The 13,659-nt window shown below is 37.5% G+C and overlaps 1 protein-coding gene across 2 annotated transcripts in view; it reads left to right on the top strand.

Annotated features, from left to right (window-relative positions):
- ELMOD1 (ELMO domain containing 1) overlaps positions 1 to 13,659 on the top strand; it is a gene marked incomplete at its 5' end in the record, with an annotated part of 61,161 nt that overhangs the window by 29,786 nt on the left and 17,716 nt on the right. Inside the window, 4 exons of one of the 2 annotated variants that reach the window (XM_080815323.1) lie at positions 3,061 to 3,244; positions 3,388 to 3,416; positions 4,254 to 4,351; positions 7,931 to 8,060. In XM_080815323.1, the coding sequence (XP_080671449.1) occupies positions 3,100 to 3,244; positions 3,388 to 3,416; positions 4,254 to 4,351; positions 7,931 to 8,060 (402 nt within the window). Of the gene's footprint in view, positions 1 to 2,970; positions 3,245 to 3,387; positions 3,417 to 4,253; positions 4,352 to 7,930; positions 8,061 to 13,659 lie in introns of those variants that run through there. The other variant, XM_080815322.1, reaches the window with a different exon arrangement.

Genomic DNA, 13,659 nt, shown 5'->3' with positions numbered 1-13,659 from the left:
TGTGACAGTGTGAGAGGGATGCTATACACTTCAGAGATGAGCCCAGAGGGATGATGCAGCATCTCGAATCCCTCACTGTACATTTCCACTAGGTCTCCCTGTCTTTGACAACAGGAACATCCTCAGGGAAGTGGAAAAAAAGAAAAGAGAAAAGCAAACAGAACTTGATGTCTTTTCTCTCTTTTCTCTCCTTTTATGTAAGGCTGTCTTAATGTAAAACAGCTCCCCAGGCATTTTCTTCTCATGTGCAAGGAGGCCAGTGGGAGAAATTATAGATGGGCTAGAAGCCACGGTACACCTGGACATCTCCTGGCCCTAGGAGGACACTTCTAGGCCTCAAGCCACATTTTTGTATGGATCTATCTGATGGAGAAGCTGCATGGGGGGAAACTTTCTAGTTTAATTTAAGCTGTAAAATCGTCTGATGGTTTGTACCTAAATAGAGTAAATACAAAGATACTCCTTAAACAATAATCAGAACCCTTTGGTCTAGGAAGATTTGGTACTACAAGAACCTGATTGTCCTGAGAGTCCTGACACGAACTGAAGAGGCTTCGTCTGTGGAGGTGGCCCCAGTGCTAGGCAAACTACACAGGCACCATAAGGACAGATCATAGAAAGATTTTACCCTCAACTTAGTAACAGGCATAAAGCTAACCTGTAATATCACTACCACTTGGCTGGTGACCAGTTAACAAAGATATTGCTCAGTCTTTTCTTCTGGCATAGCTATCTACTAGATGGAAAAACAAAATTTTTTCCAAGAGAGAAAGCTGAAGTTTCGTAAAACTTCTCACTCATCTAATTAAAATGTTCTTCTGGGGCCCCTGGGTGGCTCAGCTGCTTAAGTGTCTGCCTTCAACTCAGGTCATGAACCCAGGGTCCTGGGATCAAGTCCTTCTGGGATCAAGTCCCACACTGGACTCCTTGCTCAACGGGGTGACTGCTTCTCCCTCTGCCCCTCTCCCTACTTGTGTACACATTCTCTCTCTCAAATAAATAAATAAAATCTTTAAAAAAAAAAGTGTTCCTCCAAGTTTATTTTTAGGTTACCTTTTTGGGGGGGAGAAGACCTGATAACCTCCTAATACATTTTAGGATGTATTTGACTAAAATAGTTGAATTTCAGACTTTATGAGATAGTAAATCCATTTTTTATCTTTCAGCAGAATCTGACTTCACATTGATATTTTATATGCACTTTTGTATTGGCTTTTGGTGATCATTTTATACATTTTAATTGTTATAACCTTTTTTCTTAAATAAAATAAAATGTACTTATTATACAAAAAGGAAAATATACTTTGCCAAAAATGAAAATTAAAAGTGCTCATAATTCCTCTACCTAGAAATACCACTATTAACATTTTTGTTGCATATTCTACATCTTTTTCTTCTTGTTCATACCTCACAATTTTTTTTTCTTTCGAGAGAGAGGTGGGGAGGGACAGAAGGAGAGGGAGAGAGAATCTTAAGCAGACCCCATGTCCAGCACGGAGACTGGCACAGGGCTCATTCTCAAGACCCTAAGATTATGACCGGAGCTGAATTCAAGAGTCAGATATTAAACCAACTGAGCCACCCAGGTGCCCCACCATTAGATTTTTTTTTTTTTTTAAGAAAAAAGAGATCATTTCATATGTGTTCCTTTCTAATCTTTTTTCTATTTGTTAAGCATATTATGACATTTTCTCATATATTAGATCTTCTAGAACATAATTTTATTGCCTACAAAGGATTCCATTCTGTTATCTTAGTGTAGCAGTTTGGTTACTTACTGTTTCCTCCATTCCCTTTGCATTTATATGCTATAGATCTCATGCCCTTGTACAAATAAGCCTATTAGAATTTTTATTTTTAACACAGGCTGTCCAAGATATTAGGGCCAGAGCAATTAAGCAAAGGAACGCAATCCAAGTGTTGGTTCATATTCATAGATGGATCACATGACTAAGGCTATTAGTTAACTACTCTCATTAATCTGAATGACCCTGGACAACCTTATGTTAGAGTTGGAGGGAATTAGTGAACATTTGTGAAAAAGAAACCTCTTTTAGAAATGACACCAATAAGAAGTTATATAAAGAATTCTGCCTCTTAGGAATCCATAGTAGGAAGGGAAGATGGGTTGAATATAAGCTCCTAGATGAGAAGTCCTCTTTACTGGTGTAGCTTGAGTCATTCTGAGACTCTAAGCAGTACTATGAAGTAGAGGACACTGACATATTAAAAATAAAAGTCAGTGCCAAAGATGTTGTAAGTACAGGATTGGCGACTATACATTTCATAGTTTGTGAGGAATTACTGGAGTGAGATAGAAGGTGCTACAAAGAAAACTTTGTTAGCAGGAGCCAAGAACAAACTTGTTAAGAGGCGCAGTTTGGGGAAGGTTAAATCAGAGAATGTTGGAAAACTAAAGGTCAATCCATGCGTTCAATGAACTGATGAGGAGGCCTTCCGGCAAGTCCAAGAAGTGGAGGGACTGGGCAGCAGAGAAGACGGCTGCTACACAAGCAAGTCCTCTAGGGGGACAACAGTGCTTAAAGGAAAGCAGAGAGAAGGAGGGAAAGAATGAGAGCAAGAATAAAAATAGTGCTCCCACTCCCCTGCAAAGCACTAAGGAGGGCCTGGAAATGGACCAAGGCTAGCCGAGAGGCTGTCTACAGAGGCAGAAGACAAGAGCGGCCACAGCACGTTCTTCCCCCAAGACTAAGGGACAGACAATTTCTAAAATACAAGGATACTGTCTTCAAGGTACTGATTTATTTTTAAAATGTTTTTAGGCAAAGGTACAAAAAGAAAGGATTCTTGGCTGAGCCTCACGTGACCTCAGTTTGTGGAATATCAAATATACTAGAACAGAGCATTCCGGAGTTGCTTGCAGTGTTGGTGCACCTTCACAGACCTTGGGCTTCCCTCCCAATAATGGGTTTTGTAGATTCGCCAAATAAAATAACGTGGGATTAGAAAATGAAATATGCTTGTAAATCCAGAAGTCTAATGGTTGATTTTCTTTCGGGCTTTTCCTGCTGGTGGTGGCTGCTCTCTGTTCTCTTCCAGACTTCTAGTGGAAGGGTGCTGTCTTTTGTCTTTGACAGAATGTTGTTCCAGGTGTGCCTGTATTTTTACTGTAAATTTTTGTGGCGCTGCCTAAAATTTGTAATGAGGAAGCTGACTGGAAGATGTGAATTGCAACGGATCTGTTACAGTACCAAGCCTGGGGCTTCCAGAACCATGAAAATCGGTAAGCATGAAACAAAGAAGTAAACAAAATGTAAGCTTGGTGGGATTGTGGACATAGTGTGTTCTATCTGTGTATAGTAATTTTAAACCACTTGTAGAGGAAAATTTTTGAATGACTTTTTAAAATTGTTTTTAATTTTACAGAAACATCACTGAGGGATTCAAAAAGTAAAGTAAGTAAAGTTTCTTCTATATTTTACAGCAACTTTTCACTTGGAGGCTTATCTCCACTGTCAAAAAATAAACATTTTAAGGAAGAAAAATATACCAATGGCTGTACAAGCTGAGAAGAAAGAGTGGTTTGCCCATCGCAACCCACTCTACTTTTGACATGGCAGCAGCTACTGTATGTGAATTTCTAGGCAGATTTATGATGCACTTATGACTTCGTTGTTGAATTAATCCTTTTTTATACTTTCCAAATCACAGAATGAATAGTCCTTGAAAATAAGAGCAATGTTAACTCTCTGGCATTTCTTTAATATCCAGATCATTGAACTTTATACTCAAGATTTCCCAAGAAAATCAGAGAAGCCACCGTGCTAGCTCGTTTAACAGTTAAGCATCCACATAAAAGAGAAAATCGGGGGTCTTTTTTCAAGATTCTTGAAAATTATAATTTTGGCAACCTTTAGACTATATCCTCCATGTTCTTCACTTAGTCATAGGCATACTGCCCATTAACAAAGAAACCATGTGTATCGGATAAGAAAAATAAAATAATATTTCAATATAAATAGCTTGAAAAAGATGAAAACAGTAAAAAAAAAAAACAACTTATGTATTTCTGTTTTACGTTAATTACCTTAATCAGGAAAACTGAACTACCTCCCCTATTGTGAAAATGTCTAATTTACTAGAATTCGAATATGAAACCAATTTTTGTTTTTAGTTTAGCTATAGTTTAGTCTCATTTAGAAGCTCTAAGCAAATACTTGAAGCCCCATCTAAGACCCCACTCAAGCCACTGATGCTCTTGACAAGGGAACTGACTGAAATGTGTCTTCCAGCTGCTGCAAACTTCAGTGAGTGTTCACCCTGATGCCATTGAGAAAACTATAGAGGACATCATGGAGCTGAAAAAAATTAACCCTGACATAAATCCACAGTAAGAATGCATTTATGCTGTTGTAAACATCAAACACATGGCATGTACTTAGTGTCTCTATAACGCTTAGCTCACTAGCGTGCTCTCCCTCTGTCCCTGTCACAATCATCTGCAATGTATTTGGTTTTCAGGTGAAGAATAAAAAAATAAGGTGCCTTTTTCATATTTGTAAAGAGCAGAACTCTCTAGTTGTTATCATTTATGTTTATGCTTCTGAGCTGCACTAAGAAATCTGATGGATGCCCTGATATCAGAAGATGAAATCGAGGGAGCCCATTTATCAACTGTTGCTCCGTGCGATGTCTGTTTTACACGACAGTAAATGTTCACGTTGTAAATGTGCCTAAGCTGATTCTGCTCCTTCAAAAATATCCCTTCAGGTTTTGACAGGCAGATAATCTTGGAGACTGTTCCTACTTGCTTGTCAAGAAGACTGGCATGTGTGGGAGGGAGAGATGGTTTTTATTTGAAGACTTCAGAACTTTGTAATTTAGTCATCTCATCTTGGAAATATTAAAATTCATTTGGCAATGTACATGACGTTTAAAATTAGCTTTATATTTTCCATTGGGTGCAGGAGTTTTTCAGTAAAATTTTGGGCTAAGGATGTTGGGTAGAATAAATCCCGTAGGCAGATATATTTAGAGACAGTTTAGGTAGGTAACAATCAAATTGTCTTTTAAATGTGCATAGGCGAGAACTTCATGTTATCTCTGAGAAAGGCTTTTAATTGCCAAAGACAGGGAGCTGTAGTTGAAGGGCCTTTCAGAGTGCACTTTGTATAGGTCTGTCTCTTGGAGGAATTCTGGGTACTAGCTAATTGGGGCTCATCACAAAACTCCATTTCTGCATGGTCTCCATAGCATTCTTCTGCAGACACTTCAGCTAATTAGCTGTCTTTTCCTTATTCAGTCGTTAAGGGTGATTTAATTATACAGTAAATGTCTTTTTGAAACCTCTGACATATACTTTATTTCTTTGGGAAGATATAAGGCAATTCATTTTAAATTAAGTTGAACCAAAAATTTAAGACTGCAGTTGGGCATGAGGGATATATTAGACTCACAATCGTATTTGGAGATTGGATTAGATTTAATAGTAAATCTTTTTTGTCTCTTCTATGAAAGTTTTATGTTTCATTCAGAAGCATTTCCTTGCCATCTATTCTTTTGATTTCCTTTAGGGCAGAAAAAACCCTTATAGGCAGTAGACTGTGTTTTTACATCTCAATATGGATTTCAGTGTTTTCTAGACTGACATGACAAAATGTAATTTTTTTAAATTAAATAATTTTCTGGAAAAAAAAAACAGGAAAAAGAGAAGGCTAGGGGAAATATTTTATAATTTATCAACCCATTACTACCGTTAACCAGCGTAGTTAACATATAATGTTATACTAGTTTCGGATGCACAATATACTGATTCAACACATCCTTACATTACCTGGTGCTCATTACAGCACGTGCCCTCCTTCATCCCCATTACCTGTGTCCCCTATTCCCCTACTCACTTCCCTTCTGGTGACCAGTAGTGTGTTCTCTGTAGTTTAAAGTCTGTGTCTTGGTTTGTTTCTTTTTTTACCCCTTTGTTTTTGTTTGTTTTGTTTCTTAGATTCCACATGTGAGTGAAATCATATGATATCTGTCTTTCTCTGACTGACTTATTTCACTTAGCATAATACTCTCTGGATTCATCCACATTGTTGCAAAAAACAAGATTTCATTCTTTTTTATGACTGAAATTCCATTGTGTGTGTGTATATATGTGTATATATCTATATACATCTATATAGATATACATAGATATCACATCTTTATCCATTCACCTATTGATGGACACTTGGGCTGCTGCCATAATCTTTAACCACATTTTGTTTTAATTACATTTTTTTAAGTGCTGCTTATGCACCTGAAAAATTACTACAGTAAAAATGGGGGGAAAATGGAATTGGCCCCTCTTGTTGCTTCTTGTTTTAGTTCTCTTGCTCTCTTCCTCAAAATCAACTCTCTTCTCAGTCATACACTGATTCCCTGGGCAACCAGAGCCACTCTATTCTTTTCCTAAATTTAAGTATCTCATTTGGTTTTTTGGTGCTATGGTAACAGATAATTATCAGGGCCATTTAATTGAATATTCAGTTTAAGTTTAGTATTTGGGCTATCTGACCCTGTGCTCAATATGTGGAGTAGGTATACAGTCCTAAAATGTGTAATTCTCTATTACTCCCAGCATTAGACTTAACCTCTAAACATTTTATTTTCTCCTCCAAAAAAAAAAAAAAGATGTTCATGATTATAATAACCACAACAAAAATCCTCAAATTTAGTGTGAATTGGGAGTAGGACCATATTGGACAGTAACCCTGAGTGGAATCATATGAAATTGCCGACATTTAAGTATCTTTGAGCCACAAAAGTGAATGGCTATAAAGAAACAACAGGAACACATAAATGTGAAATACTACCTTCAGATTTAAAGATGCCATCACACAAGTACAGGAGAATATTTACATGACAGAAGCTTGTATGAAAAAAGGATTTTGGTGATTATTTAGTCACCTGCTTGATAAAGTTGTTATGTGAGTGCTTGAAAAGACCCTATTTTATCTGCTATGTTGTACGGGAGAAAATCAAACTAAGGTCACAGGAAGTAGTGATCCTCTGTGTATCACACTTGCCAGACTGTTTCTGTTCTGGTGATCTGTTTTAAGGGGACTGTTATCCAAACAGAATACATTCAGAGAAGACTGAGCAAGAGAGTAGAACATGAGAAACCCATGTCCCATGAGAGGGAACTGAAAGAATCCAGGATTTTTTTTTTTAAGCCTAAAGATCAGACTAGAAGAAAGAATTACTAAAATAAGTAGTCATGGCAGAGAAAGTTGGAAATAAATTTGCTCAGAGAACAAAATTTGAACCATTTGGTAATAAGGAAAGCAAGTTTTGTTTCAACATAGGAAAAAGCATTCAGATAAATAGAGCAGTCAGAATGTGATGAGAAATTTTATGAAGTAGTGAGTTCTTTCTCTTGGCATTGCCTCATCTGTCAGGGATGTTCCCAAGCATAGGTTTTCTTGTATTTGTTTCGATATTGTTCTGAAATTTTCCTTCCACTGTGCCCCTGAGAGCAGTCTCTCTTTACACACACATTATCACCTATATTTTCTACATCTTACTTAAGTCACTGGCATTTAAGAGATCCCTTGTTTTTAAAGCCATATTGTTACAACTTGGTTTAAGAAAAGGCCAGAACAAAAGGTAAATTTTAGCCAAGTTCTACAACTGTCCATTTGAAGCTTCAGTAAGAAACTATGCCTCCTCCACTCAAGTAAGAAGTAGTTGTGAGACCAATGCAGGAAAAGTAGCATTCTTTTATTTTTCTGAGTAAACTAAATATGGTTCTATGTCCATAAAAAGAAAAGAGAAACTGGGCTTCGATTAAATACATCCTGTAGGAGCAATTTCCTCAATATTATATAAATATGGAAAAGTCCTATTGTGCACACATCAAGTGAACAAATGCCAAAATACATGTTTTGTTTTTCCTCATGTGTGTTTCTTCTGTTTTTAAATATCTTAGGTTGGGAATCTCTCTTCAGGCTTGCCTTCTGCAAATAGTTGGCTACAGAAATCTTATCGCAGATGTGGAAAAACTGCGCAGAGAACCCTATGATTCTGATAACCCCCAACACGAAGAAATGCTTTTGAAGGTTAGACCATGAACACATTTCTGTGCTTTTCTTAGGTCAGCTAAGCACTGCCAAGCGCCGGCTAAGTGCTAGACACTGCTCTAAGGGGGAGGGTACAAAGATGAATAAGACATGGGTGTGGAACTGGTTGGCAAAGCCTACTTTGCTTGTTGGTTCAGATGTAGGAGGTAAATTCTTCATTAGAAAATTCACGTGGGAAGCTAAATGTAAAGCCATTTTTTTTTTTAAATCTGAGAGAACATCAGAGGTGATTTCTGTGAATGCTCATATTCTGGCTTAGGTTTAGGCTGTTTAACTGTATTGTAAGCCAGTAGGAAAAAGAGCATTTGTCAAAGAGTGACCTGGGATTTCCATTTATGACTTTTAATAGACATCAAAGAAGATAAAGTTGGTTTCTGCTTCAGCAATAGCCCCCTAGGGAAATTACCTAAGATCTTATTGCTGATTATTTATTCATGTAACTTGGAGAGTATCAGAAGAGGAGGTTAAGGTTTATATCTGGTTTATTAAAAGTGTTAGAAGAACAATATGCACTTGTAAATACTTCTGGCTGTCAAAGTAAAACCTTAAATATCTTATATGATCTGATGTGCATTATTAAACACCAAAAAAACTGACCTCAAAACACTGAATTTGGAGTTTAAGAAACTAGGACCCAACCTTTAGAACTACTCATCTGAAATATTTTCTAAATTCACTCCTGAAAATAGATGCTTTTTAGGATGGAGTGCTTCCTTGTCCTTTGCTAGAATACAAAAAGACACTAACAAATTTGCAAGAAAACATTTGTTTAGCTGCCTTAGCTTTATCTCATTAAAAAAATGTCAATAGGAGCTGTAATTTTGTGTGAAAGAGTGCTGTATTTTTGTGTGAAGAAGTCCATGCTTTTGTGTATGGAAATACTTACACAAATGACTTGTCTCTGCTAAGTGCTATATCTGATATGAATCTCTAAAATTTAAAGAAAGTCGTTCTTAGAAGTAGTTTTTCTTCTTCCCTTTCTGCTCTGCTTAAATTTAGCTAACCTACTGGCTGAACTTCATTTCCCGTTATTGCCTTTTTTATTGTATTTTCTGATAGAAGTAGTCAAGTTCAATTAAAATGACCTCAAGGTGAGAAATAAGAGGTGAATGAAAGAGAAAAGTGGTAGAAAACTTAACAGAGTGGCCACAGGCAGCTGAAGAATGCATCAGAATGGCCGTGATGCCTTCAGAGTCAGTGACATCCAGGTGCCTGCTGTGCACCATGTGAGTTGATCTGTTGTACGAATGCCGCACATAGTGGGTTTTCAACAAATATGGGTGAATGCATGAATTACTGTGGCTCATTAGATACTAAAAGTCAAGAACTTTTATGATATACCTTTTATCTGTGGTCATGATTTGAGTTTGTATGTGTTATTTTTTACTGGCACAACTATAAGAGTTAAGCAAAGTGATGGTTGGTATCTACAGCTGAGCAAACAAGGATTTCAGTCCAGATTCTGATCGACACATCTAGTAAGTTATAAAGCCAGGGCTGTCCACTGCTGCCTTAAGCACTTTGAGGAAAGGTATCTTTTCTACCCTCAAGTATCTTGCAATCTACTTGGGGAGATACTATGCATCTACAAAATCACTAAACCTTAACTATAGAGCTCCCTCAAAATAGCTCTTGAATGTTTCCTATGCCCACCACCTTATTCTAACATTATCTCCAGCTTGGGCTATTATAATAGCCTTATAATTCTGCCACTAAGTATTAGGTTCCTACGTTCCATCTTCTAAAACATTGCTGGAGGGATTATCTAGTCACGTTATTCCTTAGGTTAAAAACTTAAGGGGCGCCTGGGTGACTTAGTGGGGTAAGCCTCTGCCTTCGGCTCGGGTCATGATCTCAGGGTCCTGGGATCGAGCCCCACATGAGGCTCTCTGCCCAGCAGGGAGCCTGTTTCCCCCTCTCTCTCTGCCTGCCTCTCTGCCTACTTGTGATCTCTCTGTCAAATAAATAAGTAAAAAAAATCTTAAAAAAAAAAAAACAACTTCAGATTTCCTCTATCTGACAGAAGAAATCCCATGCATCTTACTTAACATGGCATTTAGGACCCCTTCTATTTCTGCAAGCTGTATCTCCTGTATCCACCATGCTCTGTCATTCACCTTGACCGCGACAGGCTGTGCATCCCATATGCCCAGATATTTGCCCATGTGATTCCCTCTATTACCTATTATTCTCACAGAAAAAGCCAGCTCTTTTTAAAATCCTTACTCGTTCAATTTTGAAATCTTCTTTAGTCTCCCCAAGAACACTTAGGAATGGGATCTTTATTCTCTTCTTTAGTCAATTCAAATCCCAAGTCGGATAATAAAATCAATAATAATAAAACATTGAGTATTTAGCACACATTAATCATCACAGTAAATGTTTTACAGCATTATTTCACTTAATGGTCACAATAACCTTGTGGTGAGATACTGATACTATCCCCATTTTCAGGTGAGGAAAATGAGGCCAGGCAGTGAAGTGTTAGAAAGGGCTCCTCGCTACTGCACTACACTACCTCCCAAGGGAGAAACCATGTCTTGTTCCCATTTGTATTTCAAAAGGCTAGCCCGTGGTTGGTGGTTTTTTTTTTTTTAAGATTTTATTTATTTATTTGACAGACAGAGATCACAAGTAGGCAGAGAGGCAGGCAGAGAAAGAGGAAGGGAAGCAGGCTCGCTGCTTTGCAGAGAGCCTGATGCGGGGCTCGATCCCAGTCGGACCTGAGCCGAAGGCAGAGGCTTTAACCCACTGAGCCACCCAGGCACCCCTGTGGTTTGTGTTTAAGGCCTGATCTTAGGCTGCTTTATCTTTAAAATGGGTAATAATACCCTTGTTACCTAGTTCATAAATTGTTTAGAGCAAGAGTCAGCAAACTAAAGCCTGTGGGCCAAATCTTGCCTCCCACCCATTTTTGTAAGCGAAGTTTTATTGGAATATGTCCATTCATTGATGTGTGTACTACCTGTGGCTGCTTTTGTACTACAATGTCAAAATTAAGTAATTGCAGCAGTGACCATTTGGCAACCAAAGCCTAAAATATTTATTATCTGGCCCTTTACAAATTTTACCATCCCTTGATTTAGAGACTTTGGTAATATATTGCCATATTGTTTAAGTGCTTTGATTTATAAACACAGGAGACCATTATCAGTGCTTATAGTCTTAAAGTATAAAAAAATCTGGATTTTATGATCGTTCAAATATAGGGTGAGATGAAACTGAATAACATTACTTTATGTTCATATAGCACTGTTCATATGAGTTATTCACATGGACATTTCTATTAAACATTTTCTAACCACATTAATAATAAAGTGAAAATTTAAGGTGCAGTCACGTACTTAATAGAAAATAATAGGAGTTCCTGGCTGTCAGTCACTTGAGCATCCAACTCTTGATTTCAGCTCAGGTCATGATCTCAGGGTCATGGGATTGAGCCCCACATTAGCCTCTGCACTGAGCGTGGAACCTGCTTAAGATTCTCTCTCTCGGGTGTCTGGGTTGCTCAGTGGGTTAAGCCTCTGCCTTCGGCTCAGGTCATGATCTCAGGGTCCTGGGATCGACCCCCACATCGGGCTCTCTGCTCAGCGGGGAGCCTGCTTCATCCTCTCTATCTGCCTGCCTACTTGTGATCTCTCTGTCAAATAAATAAATAAAATCTTAAAAAAAAAAAGAGAGAACACTTTTTAGCCATTGGTCTAGTCCGTCATGATACATGAAATAATTAAAATGGAATTTCTTTTTTAAGCATTATTCAAACTTTTTATTCCCCTAAAGTGTTCACCTAATGAATGAGGTTGATAACCTACCAATAGAAATCAAATGTTTGCTTTTGCCATTTCATTCCACTATGTTGGGCCCTGAGGTTACTTCAAATTATTGGCTAAATGAGTGTGATGAGCTTTACCAACTGTTTCCTTTCATTCTGTTTTTTTTTCATTGTGGCAATAATCAGTTCCTAAAGAATTTTTAAAAAGAGGACTTTTCTCTCATATTTTTAATGCTCCTCTGTTGAACCCCAAAATTTTCTGTCCTGATGAATGCAGAACACTGGCAAATTCTCATGTGAATAATATAAAAAGAAATTTCTTATATGCATGTTTGCTATTTTGCTTTCAAGCATGATAGATTTACTTTCTTCCCTGATCTTTTTCTCTCACCCTTTAGACTGCATTTACCTGTTAAGCATATTATATCCTTTGAATTGTATTTTTTTGGTTAGTGTTTCCTGTCACTGAATATTATGTTCTATATTGTGTCAGATGTGAGAATTCACTATAAAGCAAGCTGTTTCTATATTACTAGTACCTGTAAGATTTAAAATTCATACATCATAGAATAAATAATATAGAAGTTGAATTATGTCCAAATAGTAATAAGAAAATTTTTACATTTGCGTTTGTCTTTGTCTATAATAAAGACAAATAATTAATAGTCTAAAAGGTAAATTTGCTTATGTGCCCATCTCTCTTTATTAGAAAGAAGAGTTTGAACATTATATTTATGCAGCTGTGGGTCTCACTCTCTCTCAAGTAATAGTATGTGTTGAATCTATATTTCCATAGAAAACTCAGGAAAATAGAACCAGCTTCTTAGGCAGTAAATAGCATAGTGTTTGCGATTTGTATTTGTCATTTAATATATGCTAATTGGAATTAAAATTCTTTTGGGTAACTCTTAAAAATGATAACATACTTTGAGGTCTATTTATTCATGAACATCAGTGACCCTCCTTTATCGAGTTATATGATGCTTATTTATTCTCACCTCTGCTACAGGTGAGAAATGAAACTCAAGTCAGTCCACTTTTCTTTTTGTTAATAATGCTGTAAAAATAATACATGGCCTCAAATTTTTCCCTATTTGCCCCTTACCTTCATTCTTTTACACATTTTTGAGAAACTTTTGTGGGAGATTATGCAGTTATATATATATTTTAAAGATTTTATTTATTTATTTGACAGACAGAGATCACAAGTAGGCAGAGAGGCAGGCAGAGAGAGAGGAAGGGAAGCAGGCTCCCCGCAGAGCAGAGAGCCCGATGCGGGGCTCGATCCCAGGACCCTGAGATCATGACCCGAGCCGAAGGCAGAGGCTTAACCCACTGAGCCACCCAGGCGCCCCAATGCAGATATATTTTTTATCAGAAATTAAAACAAGGGTGCCTGAGTGGCTCAGTGGGTTGAGCCTCTGCCTTTGGCTCGGGTCACAATCTCAGGGTCCTGGGATTGGGCCCCTCATCAGGCTCTCTGCTCAGTGGGGAGCCTGCTTCCCCCTCTCTCTCTGCCTAATTATGATCTCTCTCTCTCTCTCTCTCTCTGTCAAATAAATAAATAAAATCTTTAAAAATAAAAATAAAAAAAGAAATTAAAACAGAAAGATGTAAAACACTAAAATATACAAGTACATATTTCGTAGCCTCCAGAGTAATAACACTGTCACATGTAATGCAGCCTCTGGAAAATTCCACTATCTACTCTGAGAAGATGAGAGGGAAAAGGCAAATAACTTCCTAGTTTCATTATGAAATAGTTTTTACCTCCCAGACCCTCTGAAAAGGTCTTGGAGTCCCTTC

The sequence above is a fragment of the Martes martes genome, assembly GCF_963455335.1.
Source record: "Martes martes genome assembly, chromosome: 10".
In the NCBI taxonomy this organism is placed as follows: Eukaryota; Metazoa; Chordata; class Mammalia; order Carnivora; family Mustelidae; genus Martes; species Martes martes.
Note: the sequence above shows the minus strand (reverse complement) of the source record. Positions and strands in the feature narration are given on the sequence as shown.